Source organism: Plectropomus leopardus, chromosome 15 (genome assembly GCF_026936395.1).
Source record: "Plectropomus leopardus strain MGB_pleo_1.0 chromosome 15, ASM2693639v1, whole genome shotgun sequence".
Taxonomy (NCBI): Eukaryota; Metazoa; Chordata; class Actinopteri; order Perciformes; family Serranidae; genus Plectropomus; species Plectropomus leopardus.
In genome coordinates, this window is record NC_142190.1 from 23238753 (window position 1) to 23261500 (window position 22748).

Sequence of the window (22748 nt, forward strand, 5' to 3'; positions counted from 1 at the left end):
GGGTCTCTAGTTTGGACACTGGTGCTTCGTTGCCTGTCATAGCACTTTTTTCAATCTTATTTTTTCTTATCAATATATTGTGGGCACATTTGGAGCATATGGGGGGGGGGTTCTCAATATATATTATAATTACTGCCTTGGCTTAATCTATAAAAATATGAGTTATCAGTTATATAAATTTATATTTTATATATATACTTTGTATTAACCTGAGTCTGCAAATTAGCTAGTTACTAAAGCTGCCAAGCAAAAAGTATTAATTTCTAAGTAAATTTTTCCCTCCAGAATGTAATGAAAGTATTGCATGGAAGTACAAGCACCTCAAAAATGTACTTAAGTGCATGTATTTGAGTAAATGTACTTGAATTAATTAATTAATTAGTAACAACCTAAAGTTGTTGTTTTTTCCAAATAGGGGTGTTAAGCAACATGTCAGAAATAAGGACAAACTAAAGGGCAAATACTTGAAGTGTGAAGAAAACCTGGTTTGGATGTTTGGGGAGCAGAGGTATGTCAGAGTGGATGCGACATAGCGGTTGTCATTTGGGCTTCTCTTGTCATAGCTGTGTTGTTGAATTAGGCTCATGACATCTCAGCAATGCTCAGTAGTGGCTCATCGTATCCTGCAACCACCCTCCTTGATACCCAATGTCAGCACAGATCAGACGTCACCTACACGAGACATGCACTGACACCACACCTCACTTAGCCCACAGGAGTGTTCCCCATCAGTCTCGTCGCAAACAGGCTAATGGGACGGGTGACCCTGCTGGCTTGAAATGCAATTCCTCTAAATTCTTGTCTTTTGTGATAAACCTCATCTGCTCTCACGGTATAAATGATGGCTGCTTTAGAGAGGGCAACTAGAGCCTATACATCACATCACTCTGGTGCTCAGTGATGTGTGGACCTCTGAGTTAACCTTTCTCTTCGTCTTACAGTTCCTTGTGTTCTCAGCAGGGGGTACTCCAACAACACAAAACACGCTCCTGCTGACAAGCATACAGATTACTGTCTTTATCCAAGAGACGGTGGAAAATGTTCTGTAGACTGTATACTTCTTTAACTGGAAATAATCAGAAGATAAAGCAATCCTGAGGGCAATACTGATTAAATTACATCAATACTTTTGGATACTTATATATTGTGTCTTGATTTATGCATTATACATGATATATGCATTGTGCTGTTGACTCTTTCTGCTTTACAGTTTCTGCTGTAAAGAATGCTCATAACCTATAGTGTGTACAATATGTTATTGGCATATGCATTCTTATATATCTTATATATTCTATTAAAAAAAACTGATCACCATAATTTGCACAGAAATATATATCCTGATTTTCAGTCTATGTACCAAGCTCCCAAAACACTGGCTGCATTACTTCCCACAATGCAAGATGAAATAGCATCTTTAGTTAAGAAAGTTTCTGCTTGGAAGGCGCCTACATCTTTCAAGTTACACCACTGTTGAAAATGTAGTTTCTGGACCCAAGTTAATCAAGGAATGTCACTTTCAACAATGACCATGAGCTAGACTTGAACCTATCACACTGTGGTGTGAATCACCAGTGGCCCAAACAGGTAGTGGTTTAGTGGAGGGAATACACAGGTAAAGGGACACCATATAGCAACCTTTTTTTGGTTGTTTTCAGTACATCCACCTACCAGCCAAAAATCCTTTGGAATATATAGAATATTGTACCCACTCCCTTCCCACTTTCCAGCCTAATTTTACCCACCTCATTAACTACCACTATACCACAACTGATATTACTACGCTTAAGCGTCATGTTTCATATTGATGTCTTCATCGTCTTTATACTCAAGTCCTGAACTAGAAAACATTAGGTAGTGTTAGGTGCAAAGAAAATATTTAAACATTTCACTTTATGATAAATAATGGACATCCAGGCATCACTAACACACCAGAACTACGCAGCGCCTGAGCGAGGAAGAGAAGAGAGATGATGATGAAACTCAAGTGTAAGACACGTTTTTAAAACACATCATGACCTGCAATTTGTGTGAAATGCCGCTTTCTCATGTTAAACATGTTAACTTATCTTGTTAGCAAAGTGTGGCCTTTGTAAAATGACTTTGTTGTTAATTCATTGTGTTTCTTTTATCCCAAAAGATTCACACTCCAAAAGCTTTAATCACTAGTAGATAAATTGGTGTATTACATTAATATTCGAAAAACTGTGGCTACGCACCCTGAAGCATTTCATAAATGTTAGCTGAAATCGCGTCAGTTCAGTCTGAATTTTTTTGACCTTGAAACTACACTTAATAAAAATAAACACTTCACTTTTGTTTTTGCTCTCATTTTTCACACGTTGAAATAAAAGAGCTAAGACCTTTTCTGTGAACACAAAAGGCTTAGTTCTCTCAATTTTTTTTTTTTTTACAAATTTCTTCAATATCTGTTTCCAATACCATTTCGGAGAATTAGGCAGTACATTCAATCAGCCTCAAAGCTGCAGGTCATGCGTAATCAGGCCAGCCCAGGACCTTCACATCCAGCTTCTTCAGCTGTCAGATCTTCTGAGACCAGCCACCTGACAGCTGATGCAGCAGCTGATTTGCACAACAAAAGAATTTCTGCACAAAACATCAGAAACCATCTCATGGAAGCTCAAACCATCTTGCTGATGTAGAAGCTGGATGTCGAAGTTCTGGGCTGGCTCACTAAACCAGGTGGATGTTCTGCTGAATTCTTGGAAATGACACTGGAAAAGGCTAATGGTAATGAACTGAACGTTTGGTTCACAGGCAACAGCTCGTCAGCATGCCAATGGCACGCTCCCTCAAAACTTGCAACATCTGCAGATCGGTTGGATGTACCGCCAAATTCTTGGATATGACATTGGAGACAGCTTAAAGTAATGAAATTAAAATTCAGTTCAAAGGCAACAGCTCTGGTGGATATTCCTGCAGTCAGCATGGCAATGACACGCTTCCCCAAAATTTGCAGAAATGTGACATTATGTTATGAGATAAAAATGACCCACCTGTGTCGTAACCATGCTGTTAAATCAGCACCTTGAAATGCAACTAGTCCACTAATCCACTGGATTATGGATTATGTGGGTAAAATGCTCATTAAAGTGAATTTACACACATTTGTGAACCTTTGTGTGTGTGTGTGTGTGTGTGTGTGTGGGCATTATATACATTATATTGGATTGGAAGAATTTGTGAACCAAATTTGAGAAAACTAAGCCTTTTGTATGCATAGAGAAAGTCTTACATCCTTTATTTCAAGTCATGAAAAGTTTGAGCAAAAGCAACATTTTGTTCAGTGTATATAATTTTCAGTGTGTTTGCCCCATGATGGTGGTATTCAGTTATAACAGACACATGAAATGCATTTTCTTTGCAAATCTACAAAAAGCAACACACAACAGTTGTGTACAAAGTATATAATCAAGTGTATTTTCATCTTTATCCACGTTCTGTACACATATTAAGATCCATTTCACATGAACACTATACAATAGCAATGAGTGAGGAATGGAATATTTTCTGAGCGCCAAGCAGCTCATGTCAAATGGCACTTTCATAAAAAATAACAGGAAATCACAGAGCATGAATAAGTAAATGTAGACATAACTCAACAGAGAAAATGGCTTTATATTATCAGATCCATTGAGTAACAGATTCAGCACATATAAAATGCACAATGCAACAAAACAAAAACATTTGTTTGTTCCATCCTTGTGTTTTCTCTGCATAATCGGAACCGTAAATAATGCAAAAACTCAAAGATATTTGCGGCTATCGGAGGAGAGTGTGCTTTTTGTCTGGATTGAAGTAAAAGGCAATCTAAAATGTAACGTGTTAAGAGGAGTGGTAACAAGATACATCGAAATATCAGAGAAATATCAATACAATTCACAAACCTTCAATTATTCATCTCATAGAATAGTCTTTTAGTAACTGATAGAAAAAAACAATACATGTTTGGCTGCTTTACAAGGAATATCTATGTCTCAAAGATATGTTTACATTTTCGGTGTGCTTTTTGAATTATCCCATGACAGTTTTGAGAGAGGAAGAGATCAAGAGTGAGCCAGCCTCTGGTGAGGTGGGTTGCATCTTCCTCTCCAAGAAGAAAAACTTCCCCAAATGTGATTCTGTGTTCCCCCAAATTCCTGTGAAGTTCGGGCGGCAGCTGTTTTGATGTTGTCGTCGTGAGAATGTGTGCGGGGGGGTGCAGAGCATCTCGGATGTTTATTCTTCTTCATACCTGTTCCCCTGCGTATACAATGCTTATTCTTGCTAACCTCTATATGTACATACAAGCAATGTTTACAGAGAAATACCTTCACTGGTGTAGACTGACTTGTTCACAATTATTCCTACTTGGAATGGTGTGGCAAACTGACTGTGATATCTCACATAAATGATGTTTCTGATCCGCCATACTGTAAGGTTCACTGGTCGGAGTATGTTGAGTGATTTAACAATCCCTTTAAAATGCGGTCTTTTTCTCCAGGAGAGCTAAATTTCATGCTTCACTCATGACCAGCGACATAATACCATCTCTTGTGGACAGAGGCAGAGTGACTGGAGGGTTATAAAACTACATAACGAAACATGGAGGCTGCAGAGATGATGTCTTATCCAAATACAAGGGCTTTCATTTCGAGTGTAGTCAGAATTACTGGAGTGGCTCTCCGCTTATCTACCATAAAAATTCAATAACTGGTCTGTTCTGCCTCATATATCATAATGGGGACATTGAGACTTGAGATAGAGCGTTACAAAGAAGTACAAAGAAAACATTTAGGCAAATCTGTCCGGATGTTCTCAGCACTTCCTTCACTGTATCATGCTATATACAAAGCCAAAGTGGTTATGCCTCTTCCTAGCTTGTTGAAAATGTAAAAAAAAAAAAAAAAGAAAAAAGAAAGAAAAAAAAAAGGACACACTTACAAAGAATTGGTGAATGCAGACTGAGTGCACGTCGTGACCCAGAGAATGAGTCACATCTTGTGCTGTAGATGAGGATTCTATCACGAATAGGAGCTGGACAACCTTGACTTTTGAGAAGAATGCAAGCTTTGCTTTGTGCATTTGTTTATTTTGTGGCCTGTGAGATCTCTCTGATGGTCGACCTGACAAAATTGGGCAGCGAAACGAAAGCGTCCTCTTGTCTCAGTCCACACTTCCCTCCTTCTCAGACGTAATATTCTTTGTCTTTGTTCTTTTTGCCTTTTGTGATTGCCTTGGCAACGGAGGCCGTTGCTGTGCTTTTGTCTTTGACCACTGCTCCGTTGCCCTCCACAGTGGAATTGTTGGCAAAATTGTGGCTCTGGTCTGTCTGGTAGGAGCCCTCGTCCCGGTTGCGGTACTTGTACATGGCATAGAGGAGGATAAGAATGCAGAGAGCAGCAGCAGCCACGATACCAACCACCATCCCCGTGGTGCTACTGGACTCCCTGATCACCTCCACGGCACCAGGTTGGCTCTTTTCATCAGAGGCTGTGGGGTTGGCTGTGGGCACATGGGGAAAATTGGGGGGGTAAGTTAGTCCTGGTGTGTTTCGGGAGGATGGAGGAGCAGGGGGCAGAAGCACCTGGTCGCGGGTGTTCATTTTGCCTGCGGGAATGTGGAGCTGGTCAGGGTTGGTGGTGGGAACATAAGGAGGTAGGGGGCGGGGTTTCTGGACTCCACCCTCACCAGCGGTGGGAGGTGGAGGAAGGACTGTCCTGTCAGTGACCATGGGGGAGTTATTATTGTAAAAGTCCTCATCATCTGATTCCGTCATCTCCCCAGAGCCGAAGGCCGAGACCTCCACAGGGTCACCGCAGTCCTCCTGGTCCGGGGGGCAGGAAGGGTGAGAAGGGAGTATCAGGGACTCTTTGGTGGTTTCGAGTGGGGATAGGAGGGTAGGGGGAGGAGGGATGACGGGGTAACGGGTGGCGATGGATGGGGGCTCAAGGGAATCCACTGTTATAATAGGCAACACTAATTCACCTCCTAGAAAGGAAACAGAAAAGGTAGGGGATCCTAAATTAGAACAGCATTAAAATTTGCCTTAAAAGTTGCGCTCATTCAAATTCAATCTGCTTATTATGTGGAATATTACTGAAGAATTACATTAATATTAGCTGGATAATCAGAGATATTATGCATAGCGATCACACATATTATGCTGTCTTCTATAATCAAGATTATTTACAACATTTGGCACATGAAGAGCAAAACAAATTAAAAACACCATTCTTGAATGCAGCTCTTGATTGGAATCAGTGTATGGGTGTGCAGATTAAGAATGTGTAATATTGTGAAAATATAATACAGCAAGAACATTAAATAGCTCACATGTAGACACAAACATACAAGGTGACCCATGAAAGGCGGCAGCTGAATGAAGAGCATATAACAAACAAAAGAACAGTAAATTAAATAGCCATTCTGCGGTTATGCACATCTGCAGGCAGGGGTTGAGGGGTGACAAGAGAAATCACAGACAGGTTATTTTATGTGGGAATCACACATGGAATATTGTGGCTTAATGAAAGCAACCAGTGTGCCCTGACATGTCCTGATTGGCCGGCTACTTTTATGCTAAACTTTATATTAACATAGTAAAGAAATAATGGCAATTGGCATACCTGGCAAGTTGCAAAAATGTTGTTACTGCATGTAAGCAAAATGTTCACTGACAATGCATTTCAGTTTTTCCGCTAAAACAGAATTTTATTAGCTTTTTTATTAACATTTAATTACAAGCACAATCTTTCCCTAACCTTAACCTAAGTGCATTTCTTGCCTTAAAACAAAGACAGGAGTCTTTGTTAAGACCTTTTTTTTATTAGAATGTAACTGAACTCATAATCTTTCCCTAACCTTAGGGGGAAACTACCTAAATCATAAACTTCAACATATTATTTCCATAGCCTTGGAAAGTTCAATCTAACAAGCTGGCGCTCATATTAGACAGATGTTAAATTTTGGTGAAATGAAAATAAGGTTGACGATATCTCAAATGTCTTAGATGATTTCATGCTGTTTGGACATTAACATTGTAACTTTTTGCAGAACACAACTTAAAATCAAAATATTAGCGTCATGTGTTGTCTGTATTGTCAAGTTGGCATTAGATGTTGTCCTTACATTGAATTTTGGTCATTCACTTACAACTTGAATTCAACCCAAAATCAGCGTCTAATGATGTTGGTGGCTGGCCGGGAATATTTGTGAACATGAGCTACTGTCTCTTTAAGCCAGAAACCACAGAAGTAAGTCTAAAAATTGATGACATATCAAGTATAAAATCTGGAGCTGCTCAATAGGAAATTAATGGGAGCCTGATGTTGTCGACCCACTGACTGTTTGTTTTTTTTTTTTTTTTTTTTTTAAAATAACCAAATGACCTTCATGTGCTTGTGTCCATAGTTCTGAAATAGAAAATGTACCTGAACAGACTGAATCACAGTATTTGTTGGCAACTTCTGTCTGGAAAACCCAGCATCATGTACATTAATGAAACCCTTTTGGGCAAAAAAAGGCCAAAATTTGTTTTAGCCACCTAAAAAAACCCAACCTGAAACCATATATATTATATATTTAGAATATTTTTAGTACTTTACCTTGCTGTCAGACAAGTTTTTTCCATAATTGTATTTCACAGAACAGATGACTTAATGCTGCCTTAATTGGTTAGTGTGTAATGTTAAGCTGGGTGTAAACACACACACACACACACACACACACAAACACACACACACACACACACACTCTCACACACACACACACACACACACAGTGTAAAATTAAACTAATATTGATTTTTTTAGGTGCGGCCCACATCCATAACCCACAGCAGTAACCTACATTGCCAATTCCCTGGATGCAGATTTGCTTTATCAAGAACACGACCAAAGCAAAAGAGTACATAATATAAGTGCAGCAGAAATGTCAGATAGGTCAGAACACAGTGTTAACTACATCTTTAAACATTACAGTTACACCTCAAAATGTCAACAGAAAGAAACAAGTTGTCTAATTTCACTACATCTCAGCATAAATCAGTTGCCTGAAGGGACTATTGTTAGTGTGACGTCACAGTTTTTGACTTATGCTCACAACAATCCCCTGGGTGCTCTCGGTGTCATCTTCAACATCCTTCCAAATTCATACTCTATGGAGCAGCTTCAGACTTTTTACTTGATGATATCACAGATTTGAGTTTTAGCTCTCTAGTTTTGGATTTGGGACAGAGTTGTCCATGTTAAATAATTTTTTTTAACTGTCTCAGACCACTTGAATAACACATATGCATTTTAAAAACTGGCATAGTTCCTCTTTAACAAAGTGTTTTTGTGGCATAAACCCAAGACAGGAGTCTGGATGCAAACCTAACGTTATGATGTCAATGTCCTGCACTTGTAAGCCCACCATCCTACCAACCACCTAGTTCCAAAGCCTACGAGGTAAACGAATGTAGTGTTTTGTTATCTGACACAAACATTGTCTCTTAACATAATCCAGGCAGCAATGTAATAGGGAAAGCAGTTTAGTAACATACAAATGTAATGTCTTAGAGACAGGGTTAGTGTATGCCGTGCACTGACATTTGACTCTGATATGACTCAGAGGTCAGAATATCTTCTGTTTGTGAAGGAACATCTCAGTGTACAGAGTTTTTCTTTTTATGGCCACTAGGTTCTCTTTCATCATTATTTGAGTCACACTTTGCAGGGCCAGTCAACAACAAACAATTCTGATAAGGTCATATTAATAATTGAGGCAGCCATAATAAGGGCAGACTCCTCTCCAAGTTCCACAGCTCGTTTCTGTCACACGCCTGATCTACTGTCTACTGTGTTCCACGCCTAATGACTGCGGCGCTCCTCACAGAGATTTTCTTACATCCAATTTGTTGAGTTACAGACATGACATAAAAGCTAATACATAGGGTGAAGTGATGCTAGTTGAGTAGCAACCATCTAAATGATGACAGCTGTTTGACATAAAAACGGAAAAGGAAGATTTGAAAATATGAATAAAATAATGGCTGCCTGAAGTCAATGTGTTTTGTCGACAATCTGGTTGGATGAGAGCTGTACTCCCATCTTTTTGTCACCTTGGCTGACCCACCTGTTCCTGGTTCACACTCCTCCAGGTCCTCATCATCACTTGGACACTCGGCCGATGCCACCAAAATATCATCAGAGTTCTGCGGCTGAAAGGAGAATGGAGAAAATGTGTTTTTAACAAATATACAGTAAACACATTTCCATCATCTAGATTTGTGCTGTTTTTTTGCTGGCTGACTGCCCTATTTGAGGAAAAACTGCAGTATGCAGCACTGTACCACTTTAGTGTTTTTGCTCGGAGCAACACTAGTAAGACTACATATCCAAAATGTGCCCATATGCAGCTGCTTTTCATCCTTCACCCCTGTGGCTGACTTTATGTGTTTACAAACAAAGTGCTGCTGATGGAGAGGAAATTCTCAATAGGCTGAATGTTGGACATGTTTTATTTAATTCTATACAATTTTCTTTTTGTCTAATTATTTTTTATTAACATTGCAAAAACAAATTCTTATATGCTAAATCAGAGGACATGTTTAAATTGGATTTTAGGGTGCACGGTGGACTCAGAATACCTGAGCAGAGCGGGGAATAGACGCTTCACAAATGGATTACGTGGATAAATTGAAAATACAGAGAAGGCAATTTTAGGCAGACTGGACGAGAGACAATGTAATGAAAAATGCACTCTGTATTTTTAATAGGAGAGGCAGGGGGATTTTTCTTTGAAACCTCAGGACTCCAAGTACAAGTGCTGAAATCCAGCCAATTTGGCAGGTCTGCAGCATTTGGATTAAAATCAACTCATTTGAAATGGTGGCTGGTAATGTTCAGCAGTCTGGATGCAGTATTGTGGCTGCTCAGTGTGTGAAATTCAGATGTATTCAGTAAAAAGCCTTTTTTGCATAGCTGTGCTATTTCAAAAATATACTGAAGCATGAATGTTATTATTATCCGAGCAAATAAAGTGAATTATATGATGAATTCAAAATCAGATACACAGAACCAAACCTGCTGTAAGATGATATGTACGCTTTTTTGAAAAAAATAATTTATGTGGCATTTAATTATAATAATTATAGTGTATACATCTTACATATGTATAATAAATTTGAAAGTAAGATAAGTTTGATTTTACTGGTTTCAGTGTATTATTGTTCCTTTTTACATATTTATTTATAGGAACCATGAATATTAAACATACAATTTTAACCCTTGAAATCTGATGCATTATACAGATGTAGCTAAAAGCTTTTATCCTTCAAGTCTCCAGCGATGGTCATATGCATATCTAAAGAGGTAATTGCTGCTTGAGACTATATGAAGTGTTTTTATTTCCAGCTCTATAAGCAACTTCTGAAATGCTTAAAAAAACAAAGCAGATTTTTTTCCTTCAGAGTGCTCATGTTGAATTCAACCCCTGTACAATACACATCAGAGTTTGTCTTCTTCTGAGACTTTGCTGTTCCAATCTGAACAAATTTAAAAACAGAAAAAAGAAACCAATTTAAGGATTTTTGTTATTTCCCTTTCAATAAAATGCTTCACATTTTAATGAAGGAATGAGAGTTCCTTTTTCCAAAGTTTAGGGGCATGGCCATTACAAGTGTGAGAGCAACAGAGGAATCCAATTTATTATCTGATTGTCCCTGATTGTCCCTGGCTATGTTATTGCAGTATTGTAATAGGCTGTAGTGTTAAAGTGCCTATCAACAGGAATACATGAATCTCAGTATGTGCAGAATATGAAAAGTGACATTAGGATACTATTAGCATGGAGGATCCAGGTGTATTACTTTAAACCCCATACCGGAAAATTAATACAGGAAATAATTATGTGTATTATTACTCATGTCTGGTTCTACAAAGCATTTTCAATACAATAAAAAAGTGAAAATAGATTTAAATTATAAACATACTATTAAATATCTGCAACAACATTTTTTAAAAAAAATCTACAAACCTACTTAATTTTGAATTCAAGTTCTATCTCACACAGGCCCCCTCCTCTATTGGACTCAAGCAGACATTCGCCCACTGAAATTGGCATAAACATAACCGGCCAATCAGGACACGTCTACCCAAATACAGAGCTAATAGTACATTAGGAGGTGTATGACGCCAGCCTCCCCTTCGCTTCATTGATGGCAGTTGCCCACTGATACATCTGCATGTTCCTTGATGACCTGCAAAATGAGGTGTGCAAAATGTCTATTGCTTGTCTTTCGAACCCAGCAGGGTTAGGCCATGGCTCCACCCAGTTCAGTTGCTTACCTCCTGGGTAACTGCAACTGCAATGACCTAGATCATAAAGAAGTAGGTGGGCTGTAGCGACAAACCTTCAGCTAGTCAGTATCGGTGTGGCTGGATTGATACCATACCCTGACAGGGCGTTCATTTCACTGGGCTCCACCCACTGTACCCATAGAGTCCAGTGGAGGGTGGTGTCTGTGTGAGATAGAACAAAGGTTACGATATTGTAACCCTTGTTCTATCAGCACAGGCGGAGCCCTCTCCCTCAGGGGCCTTGTTGGTCATCCATCACTTGCTGAAGAGGATGTAATTAGTCTACTTCATACTGTGGGCTCCACACATATTCAGCAGGCCCGTTAGATGTGCGCCGAGCTTTGAAGCCAAGTTTCATAGAGGCCAAACAACGGAATAACAACTCCAGAGTCAAGATGCCATTAGGCACAAAAAGACTTTCTTCCCATAAACTTACACTGTAAAGAGGCGTCTGTATATCATTGGACACACTTCTTTGAGCACCACATCACGATCAGGATTCGATCCATTTGGTCCAATATGTTTTGGAAAGAGCCATGAGATTAAATCATGTTATCACCATTCAAGTTAGTGGAGATCTAAACTGGAAGTAGCTGGCTTGACCCGCATACATCTCTAGTGTGCTTGCTCTGGACGCTGTGATGCCAAAGCTGCGGCAATCATTCAGGCAATTTCATACCATGGAAATAGAGCTTTTTTGGTGTCTTGCGCCACTGAACTTTCATAGGAACGAACAGGGTCATGCCTCCAATGCAGTATCCAGGTATTTTCCTTTGTAATCTGGCATGTCCTCATTGGCTGGCTACGTTAATACAAATTTCAGTGGGCAAATGCGTGCTCAAGGTTGGAGGGGAGTATTACATATAGAATCTAGTAGAGGGCTCCACCTGTGGTAACAGAACTAGGGTTACAAAGTTGCAACCTTTGTTATATAATTGGATTTGGAAAACTGCATGTTGTGCTTATTGCCTCTGTTCTTGAACCATTTTAAAATGTCATCACTTTTACCTCTTGGAAAAGTGATACAACCCTCATCTAAGCTATAAACCAATTAACCTCTAACTGTCAATAAATTAGCATCCAGTTCTCTTCAAGTATTCCTTTACACTCTCTCTGACCTTTGAGATGCTCTCCCTCAAGCTGGGTGACCGCTGCCTGCGGGTGGTGGTGGTGGCCATGGTGGTGGTGGTTTCCATGATTGTGGTCGACATATCAGACACTGAGAGCGGCGTGGCAGAGGTGGTGTCAGTGGTCAACACGGAGAGCGAGTCCCCGACCAGACGCAAGTTCCCCTCCACCTGTACGCTGGGATCATTTTCTGCTGCCAGTTTGAGCACCTGGAGACCGTTGTAGTAGAGCCCTGAAATCTGACCCTGGAAGGGCCGGCCCTTGTCATGACCACCAATTTTAATGGCTGCCTGGCTGTTAAAGATGGTCAACTGTCTCCCTAAAATTAGACAGAGACATAGAGGAAGAAAGAGCCGGAAAAAAGGGAGAGAATGGTGGAGCAGACATACAGAAGTCATATGGGAGAGCTTGCACAGGAATATCATTTGTACCAGGTGGTCTTTAGTGATTATAACATTTATACTTAGTGATTGATTTATAACTGAATTAGATGTTGATTTTAAAAGGGAAAGGTTAGTTAGCATCAGGTTTATGATTTAGACTTTACACATGCAGGTTATCATAAGTGGTGGGTTATATATATTTAGGTGCCTATTTAAGTGTTTAGATAGGACAGAAATATTTTGAATTATCACTGTTGTTAACAAACTGTCTGTAGATGTGATAGAAAATGACTTAAGTGTAAATGCTGAATCACTGTTATTTCATCTGTTGAATAACTCGAAAGCAACCTTTAACATGAGAGAAGGGTCAGACTGTCCAGTCATAAAGATTAGAGGAGCTTAGGGTGACTCAATTTCTTGAGATATACTTGTTGGGAACTGGTTCGAACTGGTTTTTGTTATTTAAGAAAGACAAGCTTGCTAAGAAGATTGCTCTCTTTGTTCTTTTGGCAACTTGGGTATAACTAATAGATTGATTACTAAAAAGGGTTACTGTGCACAAGCCCACCTGCAAAATGTGACACAAATTAAGATGTACTGACCAGGAAGACAAACAAGAGATGTAAAGGAACTGCAAAGACATACAAAATAACTGCAACAAATTTGCCTCTTTTGAAGACACAAAATGACAAAAAAGAGAAACGTAACAATAAAAAGAGACACAAAACTATCTCAAAAAAGACAAAGTAACTACAAAAGGGGCAAAACAAACACAGACAGAGACAAATGGCTACAAAGGACCAAACAACAACAACAACAACAACAACAATAACACAAAAGTACCTCAAAGAGATGGATGAAAAAAAAACCCTACAAAGAAACGCAAACTTCTTGAGTGGGCAAAACAAACCGACACAAGATAACCAAAAAGATACCGACTGACTACAGAGAGACAACATTTTTAAAAAAAGGGGCACAAAAAGAACAGAACGAGAAACAGAACGACCAAAAAAGACAAAAATGACCTTGAACCAGACACAAAACAACTAAAAAGAGACACAAAACAAACCAATAAAGACAAAAAATGACCAAAAAGGGGGCAAAACAAACACAAAGAGATAAAAAACAATTCCAAATAGATACAAAATAACTGAAAAAGCAATAACATAATGCTATCAAAGAGACACAAAATGACTGCAAAAAGGGGCAAAACAAGCAAAAAGAGACACACATTTTTTACAAAAGGGGGTAAAAAATAAATAAAATAAAATGACCAAAATAATTACAAAAAACGACTATGAAGAGATAGAAAATGATTACAACAAAAAGGAAGCAATGTCACGACAAAGTCTCCCATGTAGGAAAGTGGGTGGGGTCTTTTACATGTCTGTGCACACTGCCCCATTGTCTTATAATCCACTCATGGTATAACTAAGCCTGTGGTGAGGGGGCTTAGCAATCTGACTCTATGCAGAATCTGATGTGTGGAGCCTGATTCCTGGTAGCATCACTTTAATAAACAGTCTAATTTAAGACAACAGAGACTGACCAGAGAGTGTTTCTTTATTCACCAGCAGGGAGAAAAGAGCAGATGTTTTTTCCAGGATATTTATTTATCTCTTAACTCCAGAACAGATGGTGCAAGGATGCGAATCTTATGGCTGCTTTTTGAAGAGATGGGCAAATTATTAAAATGGCAGTCTGACTATATGTCAGTCTGTGTAAAGCTTAATGACAATAAGAGCCAAACACTCTTCCCTCCACTGACTTCTTTAGCCATTAGGCCATTGATACATGCTCTGCTCTGGGCTTCTCTTACTCTAATTGTTTCACCTCTTGAAAGGGGCAATGATATCTAACAGCACCATTGTCAGCAGCCTCACTGATAAGCAGTGTTACATCAGAGGAGGAGGACTGCAGTAATGGGCCCTTCTCTGGAGAATACTTATTAGCAAACTTATTGGCTGCAAACAGTGATCTACTTTAACAGCCTGTCAGGACTGTTTTGTCGCAGCAAAAAACTTGAGCTTGGGAGTCTGACGTGGTCGTTGTAAGGCAGTACAAGGTTGCAGGGAACAAGAAAGAGAATTTGGTTTGATCACACCCAAAAGTTATGGTTTGAATATTCAATTTCGGAGTACACTTATGTCACATGTTAGTTTAATTGATGTTTATGTAGAGGTTACACAGCATTTTAATGATTTTTACGTGGAATAATTACACACAGTATCTAATTACACACAGTGGTTAAGAGGGGCGATAGAGGGTTAGACAAGGGTTATGTGTTTTTAGGTAATTGGTTTAAAATCTTTGTTAAGGTGCAGCTTTTTCCACAAGGTGTAAGGATGACAAAGAATAAATGGCATGAGTGTTTTGACACTTATTTTGAGTTCCACTTGAAGCTTCACTGCGCTCATCAAAATTCATAGCCAATACAAAGTCCAATTAAAACAGGTGTTTACATGCAGGTAACTTCCTTGTCACCCTTATCTTCTGGCACTGCACCTCTCATGTGGGGAAGGTTATTTAGTAGTTATTTCAAGGATTAATTAATTAATCAATTAATTTTTACCTTTATCGAGTAGCCACTCGTCAACTACCCGACCAAGTCTGTATGGGATTCTTTGTCTAGCAATAGCCAGTCGTTCATTATCATAGTGTCCTTCAAAGAATTTGGAGAGACAGATTAAAGGTTAAAGTCTGCAAGCTGAAAGATCACATGGTTAGAAACAGAGTTATAATGGCTAACAGGTTTAACAAGTTATCAATTTTAACCCAGCTGTGAGTTAAAAGAAACTTGTGCTTTACTTAGTGTTATCTAGTTATTACAGTGTTAATGCTAATTAGAGTAATGTTTAGGCTATTTATAATCTGCTACACTAGTTAGAGGTATTTAGCTAATTTTTTTTTAGCAAAGCATTATCTTCAGGAAATAGCAATTACAGTATTACAGTTATGTCAAAATGATTTTATGCACTGTATAAAAAGAGGTTAATGCAAGTAAACACAAGAAAGCATTAAGAAAAACAGCCACTTCAGCAAAGACAGTCAGGAAAACAGTTACAGCAGTAACAGCATATAGACAAATATACGCATTCTGTTAGAGCAGAAACAGTTATTAGGCTTTAAATTTGACTGAAGTCATCATAGAGGGCCAAAGTTTTACCCCATGTCTGTTGAACAATGATTTGTTATAATATACTCCGAGATAATTCAGTTCATTTTTACTGCAGCTCCATGAGGTTTTCAAAACATGTCTACAGTGGCGGATATTCCTATAGCCAACATGGGCAGCCACCTAGGGTGCCCTCCATAGGACGCTGCCAACATTACAAATTTTTTTTGGGGGGGCATCAAAAAACAAGCAAACAAACAAACAAACAAACAAGAAAAAAAACAATCATAGATTCCTTTTGGGGCGCAGTACAAAAACAAGAGAAAAACGAATTTTTTAAACTCTGTACATACTGTATTCTCTTATTGTTTGTTTTTCATTGTTATTTGTTATTCGTCCTTTATTTGTGCGGATCTTATAAGCCCTTGATGTTTACGGATACATTTGAAAAATGTAAAAGATACAACTAATAATAATAGTAATAATAATAATAATAAAAATAATAATGATGAGGATTATTATAATAATAGTAATGTTTTAATTATTGTTTGCTTAGGGTGCAAAATGTGCTAGGTCTGGAACTGCATGTCTATATCCCAAACTATATATATATATATGTAGGAGATATTTATGTAATTATATGTGTATTGGTGTGTGTTTATACAATATTTTCAGACTGTGTTAATAAGTCCAGTAGTCAATAAGCTTTGGCTCTAACACCAAAAAATCCTTTTTTGATGCAAAATGACATTGTGGAAAAAGGCTAATGGGACAGAAGCTGCTTTCACATGACAATGATACCAGGTTGCACATGGGGCAAGACTTCAGCTCTCTATTCAACACATGCAAACAAAGAAGAGTAATTAAGTGAATAAAAAACTACTTCATGAAATATACTGTTTGATACAAACTCCAACTGTATGAATTCTCAGTTAATATTAGTGCCACAAATACTTTTTGAAGAACATTTTGTCCCATACTGATCTAGCACTGAAGAGGTTCTGTCAATGATCAGCGACAAGTTTCTGATTCAAACAGTAAATTCTTGTTGACACTCTTTATGAATTATTGCATGCGTATGGTGCATGTAGTTCTTTATAGAAGAACAGATGATCTGCAAACATGTGTGACCCACATATTATGAATAAAAAAATGTAAATACATAAAAATGAATAGAGAAATATATAACAGTTTAAAGTCAACCATGATGTTGGACAATGAATGGATAAAAAGGATTAGGATTACAGCACAACATGGAAAAGCAGCCACAGTACATGACGCTGCATGACAATTAAAGGGAAGCTTACCAAGACTATGCTTTTACTGTAAGCTTTAATATACAGCGGGCTTTACAATAAGTGAAGCATTCATTGAGCTTTTGGAGAGCTACAGGCAGTGCCCTTGTACTTTTTGCTGCACACAATGATAAGAAATGTGGTACTTTATGTGTTTGAATGTCCATTTAAAGCCCAAAAAGATTGATTATGTTTCCTTACACTCATAACGGTCACCTCTGCGATATTCACTCTGTTTACACTAAAGTATCCTTGTTCATGACTGCAGATATGTGCTTTAGTCATTAGAAATGTTTTAAAAAGCAGTTCTTCCTGAGTGGAAGCTGACATAAAGCGTATATACTACATGCATGGCCATCATCATTACACAGTTTCTGATTTATGTACGACTGTGGCATGTGCGTGTATGCTTTGAGCACCAGCTGGAGGCAGAGCGGGGACTTGGTTTCCTCCCGCTATGCCAGCTGGTGCACCTGTTCTAAATAAGGTTAATTGGTTGATTGGTTCAGAGCAGGTTAAAGCACAGCCGGTTGTGATCACATTATGTATGTTTTTTTCTTGTCTATGTGTATATTAGGCATTTGTGTACAAAGGTGGGTGAACTTAAAACTTTTTGGACATTGAAAATCTGTGTGCGCAAGATGCATCTTCTCTATGTATTCGTATTTTGTTTGTTTGCCTTTGTGTCTATGCAGATCTCATCAGCATTTAATATGCAATGCCAATGTATTTGTATTATCCAAAAGCTATAAAGTCAGAATACAATTTCCATGCATGGAATTGATCATTTCATATGTTGATTAGGACATAATGACACCTGGAATATATAGCAAGATACACCCGGTAACACTGTTATCCCCAGGCAGGATAACTCATTATATTTATGTTCAGGGACAATATTTTATGTCATAGCATCTAACAGCTACCTGGACACCAATCATAACATTACACTGCAATGTAAAACACATATATGATTCAGTCATTATAGACCTGAGCCCTTTCACAGATGGAATACAGGATAAATTCAGCCAAATCCATCAATCTGTTTATGCAAAACAGACATCACGGAAAGGTCACCTTCTTAGTGTTCACCAGCGGACGGATGAATGTAAATGTAAGCACGTTCACTCCAAAAATGTTAATGTCAACAAGAATTTAGCGGTTCAATAGAGAATGTGGAGTTGATGTCAAATCATGTGGGACTGGGTCGCCATGTTCCGAGGATTGTTGCTTTGTTATCTATGTTACCAAAGAGTATGCACTCAGTTTATGCACAATGGGAGTTGAGGCGGTGCATCAGGGCCTGCCAAGTCATATGGTTCCATGTTGTTTATTTTGAGCATTTATGTGTGTTTCATGATTGACAGCTGTGTGCTCACAATCAATGGCACTTGCTTCCAATTGGCCAGACGAGTGTATGGGAGGGAACTTGATACAGCACAAAGTCTGACTCCAAGTGATGTCACCAGCTCAAAATGGCAGTAGCTGTATCCTAGGCTATTCAAAGGAGGCTGGGAAACACTATTTGACCCATGGGAACTGTGGGGTATGACACATGTAAAATGCACCAGAAGCTGCGAGGTTGGAGGGTTACAGCAGTTGGTGTGCTAGAGAGCCTTCTTGGGTGTGCTCAGCCTAAAAAAAAGTTTGGACACACTTGAATAGATGGTGGCCAATATACAATAGAGTACTTTCATATAGAAAGTATTTTTTTCAATAATTGCTGAATTATTATTCATACCGTGTAAATATATTTTGCCCCACAGCACACTGTGGACGCCTTAGTGAAATGAATCAATCATCCCATATGTTCTATAACAGGTTACCAGCCTAGCTTTCACTGTGCATGTGTTGTATGCTAATGATATGACGCAATAAGAAGCCCTCACTTCTCCCCTTTAACCGGATGTTTTGGCTTCACATTGAGAGGAAGTGGTGATGCGTCATCTATCTTTATATACAGCCAATGTTTTAGTCTAGAAAATACTGCTTGGGCTCCATATGCACATACATTTACATATCAATGTTATACCTATGAAAAACCAAGGGAAAACGCTGCCTTAATTTACTGTAAATTAAGATCTTTTTCTCATCTGTGACATCCTTCCCACCTGTCCGCCAAACTGGCAGCAAAATGGACAGCGGCTGATGAAAATTCTTTCATTGCTAGATATGCTTAGCAGGGCAGCTCGAGGCAAATGTATCAATTTCAGATTATTATATTGTTTATGCAATATGGCATGTCCGGTTGTATGTGTGCGGCAACTTAATAGATAGCTTACAGAGCGATGAAATAACTAGACTGGAAAGCTGAATTAAAATGAGCCACTGGGTAAATTGCCAATCTTTTTTTTTTTATTGCAAACAGTACATTTCACAAGAGCTCATTCGAGGATTTATGTTTGATAGGCAGACATGCAATCCTTTCTCGATAATCCAGATGCTCCATGCCATCTCTCTGTGTATCATATATAACCACATAGTTGTGTCCCATCAGTCTTACCTGGCGGATAACGCTCAATGACTGGATGGTTGTCCACCTGGAGAGTGGCATTGCCACCGCTGCGTGTGAAGCGCACTACATGGTACTTGCCGTCATTTACTATGACAGCAGGCTCATCGATGGTGATGTCATCTGTCCCCACATTGAAGATGACACCAATTTTTCCTTGATCCTGCAGGTGAAAAAGAACACATGTGACACATTTAACAAATGAACAACGATGTGAATTGAAAATATTTCATATCGTATCCACTCAAAAGACGCAGAGTATAGAGTTTCTGTCGACTTCAGGGCTGTCGAGCCAGAAACCTTGTTTAAGCGGTAAAAGTGGATCTTTTGTGACATAGACAGTATGTTTAGTTCTTTCTTAAGGGTTCAGCATCAGTCTCTCTCAGCAGTCGGCTCAGGTTTCCTGATGTGGATCACTCCTGACAGAATCCCTCTGCTTCTCTTTTAGTTGACCAACTTCTCTCCCTGTCAGCCTCTCCCTGCTCCTGCCAACCTTCCTCAAAGATCAAAGCTGCATCTCCAGCCAGCCTTTGGGTGGCACTAATAAGAAACATTGGAAACAAACTGTGTGGGGTCACTGTGCCTGTCTGGCCTTTGTACATTCGCTGCCTTGCAGTCTCTCTGAATGCAACACAAGGTCAAAGCACTAATGTGTGGACACATTGAGAGAAACAGCACACGAATCTGCAGAGAAGCACGACATTACACTTGAACACTGCTGACAATCTACAAGCTGTTAGACCGCAGTAATAATAACCTTTGTAGCTATGATGAAAACACAAAGAACATGAAAATCCTAAAATACGGAAGGCTCGTCAGTCATCACAGTATGACACAGAACACATTTTGCTAGCCCGAAGTTAGATCGACGAACAAAATTTCAATGTAATTAAATGGTAGAGCTGCAACAATTAATTGATTAATTGACTAGCTGGCTACCAACTAATCGCTAATTAATTTGATAATCAATTAATTGGTTTGAGTCTTTATTTTAAAGGAAAAAAAAGGTAAAATTCCAGCTTCTTAAATGTGAATATTTTCTGTTTTCTTTGCTCATCTGTGACAGTAAACTGTATATCTTTGGGTTGTGGACAAACAAAATATTTGAGGATGGCATCTTAGGCTTTGGGAAAACTGATTGCCATTTTTTCTTTTTTTCCCACAAAATATCTGGCATTTCATAGACCAAAAAACTAACTGATTAATTAAGAAAACAATCAAGAGATAAATCAATAATGAAAATCATTGTTTTTGCAGACCTATTCACTAATTAGACCAGCAGTCAATGGGTTTTGCGATGAGTGTGTGTTGTTTTGTGGCATGTTGTGCACATCAGAAAGCCTCATTACCATTACATGGTATTAATAAGTGGCTTCCAGGCTGTGTAGCTTCCCCAGTGTCATTCAGTGGTTCCTAAAGTCTGCAGGTTTTTATTCAAACAACCTCTCCTCCTGCAGCTGGCTGCACTATATCACACCTTTAACCGGAGGAAGGAGGGGAGGTAAACAGTGAAATTGCCTGGTATAGTGTTTTATTGAAATGAAATCCTGCAGACTGCTGGTCCTGCATGGCACACGGTGTACACAATATTTACTGGTCTTACAGACATTAATATCTCCCACGGTGGGTCTTGCATTACATTGGATTTCCTTCCTTTTCTGTCAGAATTGACTTCCAGGGTGCATTTCTTGCGCTATTCAATATAACTGATTGCTCCCTTTCTCTCATACTTTTAATATTGCATTACTGACTGAAAGATGTGAATTTTAAATATGCCCACAGAAATGCTTCTTTTCTTCCCTTGATGGTGGCTGCCATTGTGGTAAGTAAAACCTGTCTTAGAGCTTTGCTCTCACCCCCTAATCATATGTAAAATCCTTCTGGAAACCTTTTGAATGTGAAATAATTATTCATGCTGACACAGTTGGTGTTAAGTACAGAAGTGTGAAGTGTCCTCAGAGACCTTGAACGTACCATTAATAATATAATTTTAAGCCTGAGAAATCAACTTTCAACTTAGTCCGTACAAAGCAGCTCTATCTCCAAACAGAGTCTCTACATTGAAGGTCAGCAGCAGGTCGATGGCTCTCTGAAATGTCTGTAAATTCTGTAATCACTTGAAAGTTGCCATGAACCCAGGAGGAGACAATGTGCGGCTGATTTATGGCGCATGAACTACGGCTGCATAATGAAATTCACACAAGTCTAAAAGAAGATGAAACCCCTTCATGACAAATGTCTGCCCACTCACAGTTACTCACTATGAGACTGAGTTAATTAAAGTCAGTGTTACTGTATGTTAGTGGGAATCAGCATGATGTTAGACTTCCAAGTCACATTTTAATTATACAAATGTATGTTGAGAATTACAATTTTATCACCTTTTTTATATACATAATATTAATTGTCTGTAATAATTCTCTCATGTCTCTTGCTTGTTTATATTCTGCACATGCAGCACAACTAGTTTGGTTTAGTCACTTTTCCTACAAAGTATTCATTAGGCAACCACAGAGTAACGCAGCCTCAGGTCAAACTCAGCCCATGTCCTCCGGACAACAATTATCGTCTCCAGCAGCCTGGGCGTGGCACCAAATTCCTGACCCTATGCATGGGCAGTCTCTGTGGGCCCCCTTCACTTTCCTATCTTGATCTACGTTTCTCTCATACACCTTTTGATTTATTGATTTATTTTTAAGTCAGTTTGCTATCTTTTTTTCTTTCTTTCTTTTCTTTTTTGGAGCTTTAATTCCCATTCTTGGGGAAAGACAGTGTATGTGGGTGCAGCACTGGGGCAGCATAAGGAGTCACTCAGCTTTAGAGACCAATCCTAGTGCAGAGGCGGACTGAACTATTTTGCACCTTTAAAGGTGGAATTATAGTTGTGTGGTGTGTGTATAGGCTACACTGTTATGCACAGTTATACTTGTCGGCCCTTGTCTTGCCTATGTCACAGTTACATTTCCAAAACTCTAG

The 22748-nt window shown here is 38.9% G+C and overlaps 1 protein-coding gene across 5 annotated transcripts in view; it reads right to left on the bottom strand.

The window, feature by feature from the left end:
- Positions 1-3248: 3248 nt before the first annotated feature.
- Positions 3249-22748, bottom strand: part of nrxn2a (neurexin 2a) — a 159588-nt gene continuing 140088 nt past the window's right edge. For 3 of the 5 annotated variants that reach the window (XM_042499087.2, XM_088088849.1, XM_088088848.1), the window contains 5 exons: positions 19764-19935; positions 15423-15512; positions 12458-12786; positions 9115-9199; positions 3249-5988 (listed from right to left, as the gene is read on the bottom strand). In XM_042499087.2, the coding sequence (XP_042355021.1) occupies positions 5186-5988; positions 9115-9199; positions 12458-12786; positions 15423-15512; positions 19764-19935 (1479 nt within the window). In that variant the 3' untranslated portion in view covers positions 3249-5185. The remainder of the gene's footprint in view (positions 5989-9114; positions 9200-12457; positions 12787-15422; positions 15513-19763; positions 19936-22748) is intronic. The other 2 variants (XM_088088851.1, XM_088088850.1) reach the window with 2 other exon arrangements.